General features: G+C 43.3%; 1 protein-coding gene across 1 annotated transcript in view; it reads right to left on the reverse strand.

Annotated features, from left to right (window-relative positions):
- CDCP1 (CUB domain containing protein 1) overlaps positions 1–6,645 on the reverse strand; it is a gene marked incomplete at its 5' end in the record, with an annotated part of 11,539 nt that extends 4,894 nt beyond the window's left edge. The window contains 4 exons of the mRNA XM_010022336.1: positions 397–624; positions 3,089–3,457; positions 4,772–5,125; positions 6,442–6,645. Of these exons, the coding sequence (XP_010020638.1) occupies positions 397–624; positions 3,089–3,457; positions 4,772–5,125; positions 6,442–6,645 (1,155 nt within the window). The remainder of the gene's footprint in view (positions 1–396; positions 625–3,088; positions 3,458–4,771; positions 5,126–6,441) is intronic.
- Positions 6,646–12,145: the final 5,500 nt, after the last annotated feature.

A 12,145-nucleotide genomic window follows, 5' to 3' on the forward strand; every position in this document is an offset into this window, starting at 1 on the left:
GGTAGTTGAAAGCATTTGGGAAATTCTACATAAAGTGGACATACAAGCAGCACAAGATGCATTCCTGATGGCCACCTTGGTCCTGCATTTTCATGGGCAGAGTTATGGCTCTGCTTCTCCGTTTCTGTATTTTGCAGTTTCCTAAGAAGATTCTTAAGTGACTTCTGTCCTTTTCCATCTAGGAATGGCCATGCAGTTTCTATCTTTAAAGGTAGAATGATGTAATGAACAACAAGGTCATCTCTAGATTCATTATATCCATCTCCCAGAAGGCTAACGCCTGGTTTCCAATCACACTCTTATTTAAAACCCAAATGAGAGAGGTTTGGGCAACCCCTGGGGAAAAACATGCAAAAATACTTTCTAGGAAACAACATTAAGCCACTTCTGTCATACTTATGCCTTTTTCAGCTGTGATCCTCAGCCGGGACAAGTCCTTGCACAGAAAGGAGATCTTGTAGATGGCACCAGACACTAACGTCAATGTGCGGTCACAGGTGCGAGGATCCTTACAGATGAGGCATATAGGTTCAGACATGAGCGGGGCACGGATGGGCCACCCTTCAAAGTGTATCATCACAGTCGTGTTCCACTCCTTGCTCAGGTCAACCAAATGGGTGACATCTGCAAAGAAAAACATTCCAGAACTATTACTAGCAAGAAGCATGGTGCAGAGCAGAACATCCTCCAGCTCTTCTCCCGCATTAGACAAGCAGCTGTTTCTATATCAGCTAAGAAAACATTACTTACTTCTTTCCATCAGTGTCATAAGAACTCAGGCAGCTCTTCAAATTTAAAGTTTTGAGCCTTCCCACACATAAACCCCATTTTCCTACAGCTTTCCAGCTACAACAGAGTAACACAAATGCTATCCCCTTTTGAATCATAGAATCATTTGAGGTGGAAAAGACCTTAAAGCTCATCCAGTTCCAAGCCCCTGCCATGGGCAGAGACACCTCACATTAGACCAGGTTGCTCTAAGCCCCAACTAACCTGGCCTTGAACACTGCCAGGGATGGGGCAGCCACAGCTTTTCTGGGCACCCTTTGCCAGCGCCTCAGCACCCTCACAGGGAAGAGCTTCTTCCTTGTATCTAATCTAAATCTACCCTCTTTTGAAGAGGTTAGGCAAGAGGTCAGACTGAATTCTCCAAGTCACTGGCAGATGCAAGCACAGAACCTAGGATTTCTACCACAAGGTTTCTGATTCTTCAGTACGTTTCATAGCAGCTAAACACAGAGAGGGTTAGATCAAGAAGTTATTTCAGCTGGAGAGAGCTGTATTTTCCCCCTATTTAATGACAAGCACCACAGACAGTTGTGTAATACTCAGATGTTTGGGAAGCTTTGAGAATATGCAGATACCAATGCATTTTTAATAAGAGCCATGTTTAACTTGCACACTGCAGATGGCTTATTTTAATCAAAATTTCAATACTGTCCTGAGGGCTGAACGTGAATCTTTGATGGAACTTATATGACTACCAAATCACAGATGAAATCCTACGAAATCCCTAGAGAAACCACTGTTGTCTCTTAAATACAAGTGATTTATTACTTGCATTTCCAATTTGTCATTTCAATAAATGACAACCTGGTTTTCATTTTTTAGGTTATTAGAATCTTGTCTGCTGGCAAAAAGCATGTTAAAATTCATCTTTGCTTTCCAAAAGTAGAAGGGAGATAAAGCTAATTAACTGAATACAATGTTTTCACTCTGCTTAGCTTCCAAGCTGCAGCACACAATAAATGTGAGCAAACATGATTTGGTTAACAACAATTTTGGCAGTATTTGCTGTTCATGAATGCAGCCAGACCCGACAGAGACAGAACTGAGGATTACAGTGGTGAGATGCTACAGACCCTTTCTGGATCTGTGACTTCAACATAAAGGCCATTTAAATTTTATTCCCTTTAAAATTCCCTAGAAAGCCTCTGAGTAGCTCCTGCTGCAGTGAGTCCAGAGTGTGGGCTTTCCTTTATCTGCTCCTCTGCAGTGAGCGTACCTTGATTGTTAACCTCCACCATAAGCTGAGGTCAGAGCTAAGAAGCCAGATGATAAATCATTAACTCCATAGTTCACCATCTAGCCAGGCCTTTTAATTCAGTTTTTAGGTAAATGCTCTGGTATTACAAGTCATTGTGTTAAGCCAGTCTGAATTTGGAGCAAGAAAGCAGGAAAAAAAAAAAAAAAGTAAAATTCTTAATGTAGGAACAAGCAGCAAAAACCTCAAGAACATCCAAATATGTAGGAGATAATATTAGTGGAGTATCTTACACCTTCCATGTCCAGTGTGATTTTGTCACACTGGATAATGTTCAGGCTTCTCTAGGAACCAAAATAAAACTCAGAGGAAGAAAGGAAGGAAGGAAACACATATTGGTGCCATTAGTAGTATGGAGACAATTTTACATTTCTCTTTTCACCAGTTCATGCTACGGATCTTGCTACCTACCTTAGCAAACTTAAAAACTTAGCAGGTTTCCCTTTGCTAAGTATGACTGCTTATGTTCAGAACAGAAACCTGGGCTCATATTGTAAGTATGGTCTTTGAAACGTTGAATATTATGTCCGAAAATAAAACTGTTGAATAAGCTTGAATTTGGTTTCTCTACTCAAGAACAGGCAGTAACATGTGAGCCTGGAAAACTCCTAGTTATAGTCCTTGCCCAATAGCTAGATCATGCCCTCGAAGGGAACACAGTCACAAGGAAAAGCTAGCCAGTGCTTAGCTCTGCCTATACAACATGCAAGACCTGATACCCCAGGTGTTATAGGCATTTTTCAGTTACATAATGCAGCTGCTGGAAAAGGAATCTTCTTTGCAAGTTACAGTGTAAAATCTACCGTGGAGCCTTATACTCCACTGCAAATCTCAGCATCACTGTTTGTCTTACTGTAACCATGGCTGGTGGTACCCAGGTTGGTAAAACACCTCAGCATCACTTGGCAACCCACCTCCTTAAACTGAAAGAGGGTTCAAAGTTCAAGAAACATTACCCAAAAATCCTAGTATTTCTCTTTCTTGTGGTGCTCAGCCCAGCTGCCTGTAGGCAAAAGCAATGGAAGAGGCAGTCCAGGTACTTACTCTCATCGACCTGTGGGTGCTGAACAACGACTTGGAAGAGCAAGCGGAGGATGCCTGGGTTCTGGGCATCCTGATCACAGCCCTGCAGGGACAGGTTGAAGGTGCCAGCGATATTGGCAGGCTGGCTGTCGCTCAGCTTGAACACCTCTGGGTTGCTGGGGGAGCCAGGGATATAATACTCCACCCTCTCCTCTTTCCTTTCGCAGTTAGAGAGGCTGTAGTTGTGGAAAAACACGCTTGCTCTCATGTTGGAAGGAACCACGAACTGCCATGTCATGAGCTCATCTTCTGGAAAGCCCAGTGGGTAGTTTGGGGACATCAGGGTGATTGAAGACTCCTCCTTCAAAATGGATTCAATAATGCATAACCCTAAAACAGGGTGAGAGAAACCATACAAAATAAGTTCCAATCAATGAAAACACAGTGGCATATCTAGCAGCCCAGCAGCAGAGTATTTTGACAGAGAGATCACCCAATTCAGCTACAGGTTAGGTTACTACAAAACCTTCAGACTAGAACATATACTCCAGTTAATGCTTTTGTCTTTAATTACAGGAAAGGTAGGGGATATATTAATGTTCTGTTTTCAGTTTAGTGGGTTCACCTTTCAAGCACGTAGATACACAAGCCATTATTCTTTGGAAAGATCCCAGTTCCTGCTTTTGTTCCTGGCTTTGCAAGATCAAACATGCAACCTGACAACTGCTTCTGCTTCACTGGGTTTTGGGAAACAAAAGATGTGAGCTTTTATACCAGCACAGAGCTCTCTGTCCAAAAGCCTCTCAGATCTAACAAGAGCACACCAGTGAAGAGCCTCAAATACACATGATAAAACATGAATGTGAACCATGGAGGCTGTGTAAGACACTTTATGCTTGGATGACTTTTGGCAGCATGAAGTTGGGTACACAGAGATTATGGTCCTGCTCTAGGACTCCAGCGATGATGTGCAACTGTGAGCACTGCCAGGACTTACAAAAACTCATGTTCTACAAGCTCAAACCTGAACCAGGTTCCTTCTATAACCGATAGCAAGAACTGCATAATTCAAGCACAGAGCAAGAACACCTCCCAGAGAGGGTCTGTTACAAGATCACAAAGTAACCCAGTGATTGATTGCTATATAATATCCTAGGTATTTTAAGAAGATTATTACACAATGTTTTATGTTGCTGTGCAGGTTGAAACAGATAGCTGTATTTAAGCAGCCTCATGTGCCTTCCAGGCACTGCTTCCCCTTTTCCCACCTTCCTCTCCTGAAGAAAGGCATTTGAAGCTCAAGAAGTTATATAGCTTTATTTAAACATAATCAAACCCAACTACACACTGCAACTAGCAGATAACTCTGTTGGTTCATTCTAATTATGCTATCTAGTGTCACCTAGCTGCAAACACAAACCCAACAAAGCAGGTACATTTAAATTTTAGGAAGTTTAAAGAGATTGATAATTAGTAATATGCGCCAAAAGCAGCAATGTGACCGTTTTTATACTTATCAACTGATCAGACTAAGATATTTTGACCCCAGAAGAGCACCAGCTACTGAACTAAAACCCATACAACAACAGCTTTTAGAAAAAGATGAAGTGGAAGGGAGTTAGAGATGGCAGCACCAAAAAGTTACCTGACAAGAAAAGTTTAAAGATTTTGCTGCAATGTGCACAGTGAGGAAACATTACTTACGTTTTATGGAAGCCCTGTTAGCTATGTTGAAGCCCGAGGTGGTGAGAGGCGAGTTCCATGGGAGGTGCAGAGACATGATAACTCCTCCCAACAGCTTGACGCGAGACACTGAGCCATTCCTGCAGAAGGTGCCAATGTTGACCGTGGCCTTATCGATATAGCTGTTGATGTTGTAGCTGAGGAAATCCGGGCACATCTCTCCTGGCTCAACCTGTTTCAGCCATGGGGTAAATTTCAGTTCAAGCCCAGCCTTTGTGCTCGCCTTCACGTCCCAGATGAAAGTCCTGTTAAGGCGAGGTAGTCCCGGTGGGTAAAGATGAACATCTCCGAAGGGACACAGGCCTGACACACAGTCTAAATGCAGAGAGAGAACAGCCATGATACACTGTGGGAAGCACTCAAGTAAATAGGAATTTTAGTTTCTCTTTCATTGCTATTTTTGTTAAGTTTAGGTTGCTCTTCTCTTCAACACATACTAAAAGACACTCCTATATTCTGTGATTCTATTGTCACATGCTGTCTCTAAACAGGACTCCCAGAGTAGACAGGATAAACCTGCTTTACTCAGGCTGACTAATCGAAGGGACTCATTGTCTCTAGTACTCCTGCCTTGTTTGCCGAAGAATTTAGAAGGTATTTAGTGAACAGGGTAAAGTGCTGAAGGGAGGCAAAGGGAGAAACACAATGTCAGGAGAGCTGGAATCATGGATCTAGAGAAACAATTTTATCCCATCTCTCCCTGGCAAATCATTCATCTTCAAATTTTCCACTGCTTGCTATGAGCTCTATCTTCATTTCTTTGGTGCCCCCATGAACAACCTGGGCCTCAGATTTTGCAGAGGTGATGAATGACAATGGCCACTGCAGGATTCTGGGGAGAACTTAGAAAACTTGTCTCTGAAAAATCCAAATCATTGGTATTTCAAGCTGGACACTAAAAATAAGCACACTTAAACCTATGTCTAGGCTCTAAGTTAAAAGAGGAAATACCACAAGTGCACCTTTCAAATACATCATTAAATATTGTGAACATTATTATTTGCATTAATCATATGAATAAAACTCAAAAATGTGAAGAGAACAATCCCTGAACACCTCCCCAGAAATAACAAAGATGTTACCAAAGACTGAATGCCCAATGAAGTTTGGGACCTCGTTGAGAAGTAGCACATGTTCATGCCATTAATAAGTACATTAACAAGCATACACCAGGGATGACATTCAGCACAAAGGAAGCTTTAGTTACAACACTTCCAGATTTTCAGTTTCTTGACTTCAATAATGTTCATTAAATATAAGGAAACACGTGCATGTCTTCAATGCTTCTGCTGCCCTTATAGGCACAATCAAGCTGTTCAACAAATAATGTGGGTAATATATCATTAGCAGTGCTCAGAGGCTTTTGACAAGAAAAAAAGATTCTTTGATGGGTTTACAAATTGTGGGAAAAGGGAAGGCAGCAGGAACTGATGTAACAATCATGTAACAGTTCCTGAAACAGCCAAGTTAACATTAATGCTGCCAGCTGTAAGGTTTTTTATCAGTGTTCAGAGATTTCTTCCTTCCAGGGTTATAGCAGATACCTTAATACAGTAACAGGAAACAAAGGTATGTGGTTTTACCGGAGGAAAATTACCATGGTGGGAGGGAATTAAAAACCTGGATCTTACCAATATTTTTCTCAATTTCCATGATGAAATACTTCTCTGGAGTACGACAAGTGAAGGTAAAAGTCATGTTGTCCCCAGGCTTTATCTTGAGTTCAGACCTGCTGATGTTTTTAACACGAATCTGACAGCTTGGTGGAGCACTGGGTCTTGGTTTAATCATAACTGTAACATTGTCCACTGTACGAAGAGAGATCGTAAAGGATGCTAGGAAGGAAAAACAAATAGAGGTGTTTTGTTACTGGCACAGATGGGTATCACCAGCCTCTCCACACACCCCCCACAGATGCCATGCTGTCAGATCCTTGTTCTCAGAACTCTCTGGTGTTGGACTGACAGAAAATGCCACACCTCTTCCAGTTCAGCACCCTTCACGTGCCCAGAGAAGTATGCATGGATTTGTGTAGGACCAGTTCTGCTCCACTTTACCTTCACCAGGGTTATTTATTTCACATTTATAAAGTAGTTCAGCTATTCCTTTCAAATTTCTGTTGTCTTGATTTTGGTTTTCAGTCCATTATGCCCATCACAGAGCCTGCTTCATTTCTGAAGGCACCCATGAAGTCATGAAGTCTATCAGCAGCCAAACAACAACACAAGCCTCAGCTTCAATTGCACATGATGGTACAGGTGAATCTCTGGGTATACCTCAACAATTACAGTTGACCAGATGAGGTATTCCAGCAATACCAAAAGCACATCCCAACAGACATTTATACATGTGGTCATGGCCCTCTCCCACCTCCCCACCTTTTATAGCTCAATCCCTGAAGGTACAAGATGTCCATGCAATGCCCCTTGGAAGGTATCTGTGGCCTGGGATGGACCATATGTGCTTGGATACCTCCTCTCCATCCCTGACATGACCATTGCCTTTTGGGGAATACATTAAATCCTCAGCAATCTTCACAGATTTCAACCCATCCCCAAATACTACCAAATGCAGGAGAAGCTCTCACAGGAAATACTGGAGCCACAGAATAAACTGCATGTTGAATAATCTATTTTTATGGGTAGTGATTTATCAACATGGACCAATCCTGTCTGTCTTCTAAAAACATACCCATGACAGAAGACACCAAGGAGCACTGACTGCACATTCAAGATGACTAGAAAATTTAACAGCATCAGTTTGATGCTTACCAGAGATTAAGCCCAGCCCTGGCTGAAGCAAGTGAAGTTTGCACTGAAGTCAATCCTATCCCAGCTCCAGGTCGAAGTCTGTCTACAGCACTTGTGCTTTTAGTATTTATGGTAAAAAAAATATTACATATATAAATGTAATATTTTACACATATAAAGATATAAAGAAATAAGGGTACTCCAAGTTCTGTTCATAAAGGTCTATTCCTTGAGCAGAACATCACACAAGGCTGCATGACCAAGATCTGCCCATACGCCAGGTTGGGAATCCTTTTGTTCATTAACCCGAATAAAAAGATATTTACCTTAGCAAATGCAGAAGTGCAGCACCCCCGCAGTCATTCCCATTGCCAGGAAGGCACAGGAGAACAGTTGGATTGCAAATACACATCTGCAGGGTGTCCCAGACTCTGCCCGAGTGTTCAGCACCCCTTCAGCATCTAAACATATAGCTAGAGTGGTGGTAAGGATGCTGGCCAAAGTCCAAAGACCTGGGGTCTCACCTAGTGAGGACTGTGGAGAGCAGAGCTGAGCACACAGAGGAACCCTTGATCAGCAGAGCTCTTGCATGAACACACCAGAGACCCTCAACCATCCCACCATCATTCCCAGTGTGCCACTGGGAACACTGCAGCTTCAGGTTTGCAAACACCAGGCACGAAAAGCCTCTCTGGTAGGGGCAGTAGGGCAGAAGAGGGTGCTCAAAGAGTTACCCCATTGTGCTTTTAGTTGAGTTTTATTGGTCTTGAGCCTTTTTCCAGCCTTTCTGGCTTTTCTATACAATCTTGGAGTTGAAAGACTTATCAAGTCCTTGAAACTGCTTTACCTATTTGTCTCTAGGATCAAAAGCTTTAAATGAAACCCCTCACACACCACGAGGCTTGCCAAATTTCTTCGCATAATTGTTAGCAATGAGTTCACTAACCCTCTAATACCACTAATGAGAACCTAATGACCAAGCAAGTTTCCTCCAGCTTTAAGTGACGGGAAAGTCCTCTGACCCGAGAGCCTGACACTGAATTCTCTTGCCTCTTCCGAATCTGTGTTTCTGCCTTAGGAATGCTTGGGCAGAGGTTTCCAATATGGGGTTTCCCAGAAGAAAATTAAACAACAGAAAAAGACAACCATACAGGCTAGGAACTGCCTTGTGCAATGGCCTTCTAAGCAGACGGGATAATTGCAGGAGCAACATGTGCAGGGTGGGGAAAAGGAAGAGAGTAAAGCAAAGACAACAACCAAGGCTGCTCCTCTCCTCCTTTGGGAGGAAGAAGTTTTCTGAAGAGCAAGTAAAACAACTGCTCCCAGCCTAGCCCAGAGTTTGGTTTTCCATACCACTGGTCATTTGTGGGGTTCTTTTGGGCTTTTTATCATACTTACTGCACAAAATACCCTTTGACCACAAAGGGCATAATTTTTCCAATGTTTGTGTCATCCAGACATGAAGTGCTCTGAAGCCTAACACTAATAATTAATAACTACACACAAAAGTTGTACTTATTAATGTAGTATTCTTTTTTGCATAGAGTAATTGCTACACTCACCTACAGTTTGTAAGTATTGCTGAGAAGTCTGCTCCTTGCTTTCTCATCAAACAGTTATCACTATTCCTTGTTCCATCCCTGGGACAGCACAACCATAGGGCCAAACTGGCAAGGCAGAGAAACACAAGTAACAGCCAGCACTTCTGAACCAAATCACAGACTGGTTTGGATCAAGAGGGACCTTAAAGCTCATCCAGTTCAACCCCCTGCCACAAGTGGAGACACCTTCCACTGACCAGGTTGCTCCAAGCCCTGTCTAGCCTGGCCTTGAACACCACCAGGGATGGGGCAGCCACAACTGCTTGGGCATGGCTCCAATACCATTTTTAGTCATGAGGATTAAGTTTAAGCATAGCCTTAAGCACATGACTAGCTTTAGACCAAAACAAATACACACCCTGAGCTGAAACCAAAGAGCAGAGATTCTCCATGTTTTGAATGGCATTTTGAAATAAGCAAAGCCTCCCTACAAGGGTCAAAACAAAGCACCATCTTCCCCAGCTCTTGACAGACCTGACTTCTACTACCTGGGTTTTTTGCTCCTCCCAACTTCATAATCATGTAGCCATTTGTCTGATCTCCCTGGAAAAAGATCAAATCCTTGTCAGCTCAGTATTACCGATTACTACTGACCTTATGCCTCAGCCTTCCAAAACAGGACCTGCCCTCTCTTCATCAGGGACTGTAGAAATAGGACAAGGAGTGATGGGTTCAAACTGAAACAGGGGAAGTTCAGGTTGGATCTAAGGCAGAAGTTGTTCCCTGTGAGGGTGCTGAGGCGCTGGCACAGGGTGCACAGAAAAGCTGTGGCTGCCCCATTCCTGGCAGTGTTCAAGGTCAGGTTGGACACAGGGGCTTGGAGCAACCTGCTCTAGTGGAAGGTGTCCCTGCCCATGGCAGGGGGTTGGAACTGGATGATCTTAAGGTCCTTTCTAACCCAAACCAGTCTGGGATTCTAAAATCACAGAATTACTTCAATGAGCAATGTATCAGCATCCCAGTAGGCAACAAGGGTGCAGATACATACCAAATTAAGCTCAGCAAAGCTCTCTGTTAGAAGCCCCCACCAGGACAGACACCAAGACAGATTACTGCATAAAGAAACAGCTTGCTAAGAAGAAACTCCATGGACAGTAATTTTGGGCAAGAAATAAGAGCACAGTGCTGTAATGTCAACTGCAGCCAGCTGCTAGGGATGTGCTAAGCTACATTAGACTATCAAATCCTATCTGCATAGGAAAAACAGAAAAGAATGCAAAAAGTATATCCAGTGATCCCAAAGTCACTAAAAATAAAAGGCTAAATGGGCTAAACCCCCTCAAACTACAGACACACAAAGCATACTTTAAAAGCACCTCTATTGCAGAGCTTTATAAACATGAGTAAGTCTCTGTGACTCACACTAATGTGCCTTTGTCTGTGATTCCCACTGCCTGCCTTTTTATTAGGATTACCAGTAACTGCACACGTTTCTTGTAAAGGAGGCATTTCCATGCCTCATCAATGCTGCACAGGGATGACACACAGGATATCCAAACCAACAAGAGTAAGAACTGCCAAGCTAGATCCAGTCTCTGTCTACACAACGGAATTGTTAGACTAGAAGATGTCAGAGGTGAAGCCTCCAGTCCCGAGCTTGTTCACAGGCTGATGTAGACATCTCATCTCACCCTAATTTTTTTCCTCTAAGCAATTAGAGCTTTGCAGCCTCCCATGGCTGTTTCTTCAACCGCCCTCATCTCAGGCTGCATCTTCTCTGCTGCAACTGGATTTCACTACTGCTCACTCCCATTTCAGACTGCCTTTATGACAGCTGTCTCACCACAGCATCCCTTTATCACTAGAGTAACACTCCTCTCTCTGCAAACACACCTTGGATAGCTTTTTCTCAATTGTATGATGTTTTTCCTCCAAACCTATCATCAATTTTATGGCTCAGAGCTTTCCAACTTGAGTTAGAAACAAACTGCACAGCATAAAACAAGTAGGATTGCTCCAGAGAGTTTAGCCTAAATTTATCTACTGTGGTTGCACCTGACACTAATCTCCTAATATTTTTTAATACCTATATATAAATGTCAAAGAGACATTTTTTCCTGTACAAGAGAAGGGTGCAATGTAGAAAAGTAGCAGAGCAAGTGGCACTCATACAGCTTGTGCACGCATACACACAAGGGATGGACTTGGCAGGACAGCATTTTTAATGGCTATGTACAGTGCCTTGCTAAACAGAGCAGGAGTTAGAATGGGGTCCAACTAGTTTTAGCTAGAGGGCTGCATTTTATTGCAGCAATTTATCCATAAGGATCTATAGATTGTTTCATGCGACTTCACTGGACAGCCTGAGGAACCAAAGCCCACAAGAGCCACCAACAGGAAAATCTCAGATGTTACTTTCTCCCAAAATAACTGTCGTTTTGCTCATTCTGGTTCAATCGTGGGCTTGTTCCACTTGAGCCATTTTTAATGCAAACCAGTTAGATGAGGCTGACTCAGGTATCATTCACAAGCCGGCGGCAGCTGAAGGAGACGGGTTTGCTGCAGAGGACGAGTAGTGGCAACGCTCACTCCGGATATGAAGTACCTGGATCCAAACCCCTGTTCTGCCCGAGGGGTATCTGAACCCACACAACCAACACACGTCTCCAGAGAACAGGCTTGGCCACCACAGTGCTTCATGCCATTGCCTGGGTACAGGGAGAGCACTGCCATGCTGTTTGCTCTACAGCTTGGTAGGCTCTCCTGGAAAGCTCAGCACTTCTTCTGCACCTTTTGCAGGGATGGTGGCCCACATGCATGCTCATAGCCTGCTGAGGTTGTTCCACCACACATAATCTACTGCAAGGCTCATGGCAAGGTGGTGGGAAGCAAGGGGTATGATTTAGCTAGAGGGGTGATGGTTTTGAACTAAAAGAGGGAGATTCAGGCTGGGCGTGAGGAAGCAATTCTGTGCAGTGAGGGTGATAAAACACTGGCACAGGTTACTCAGAGAGGTGGTGGATGCCCCATCCCTGGAGACATTC

The sequence above is a fragment of the Nestor notabilis genome, unplaced genomic scaffold (assembly GCF_000696875.1).
Source record: "Nestor notabilis isolate BGI_N333 unplaced genomic scaffold, ASM69687v1 scaffold12719, whole genome shotgun sequence".
NCBI lineage: Eukaryota > Metazoa > Chordata > Aves > Psittaciformes > Psittacidae > Nestor > Nestor notabilis.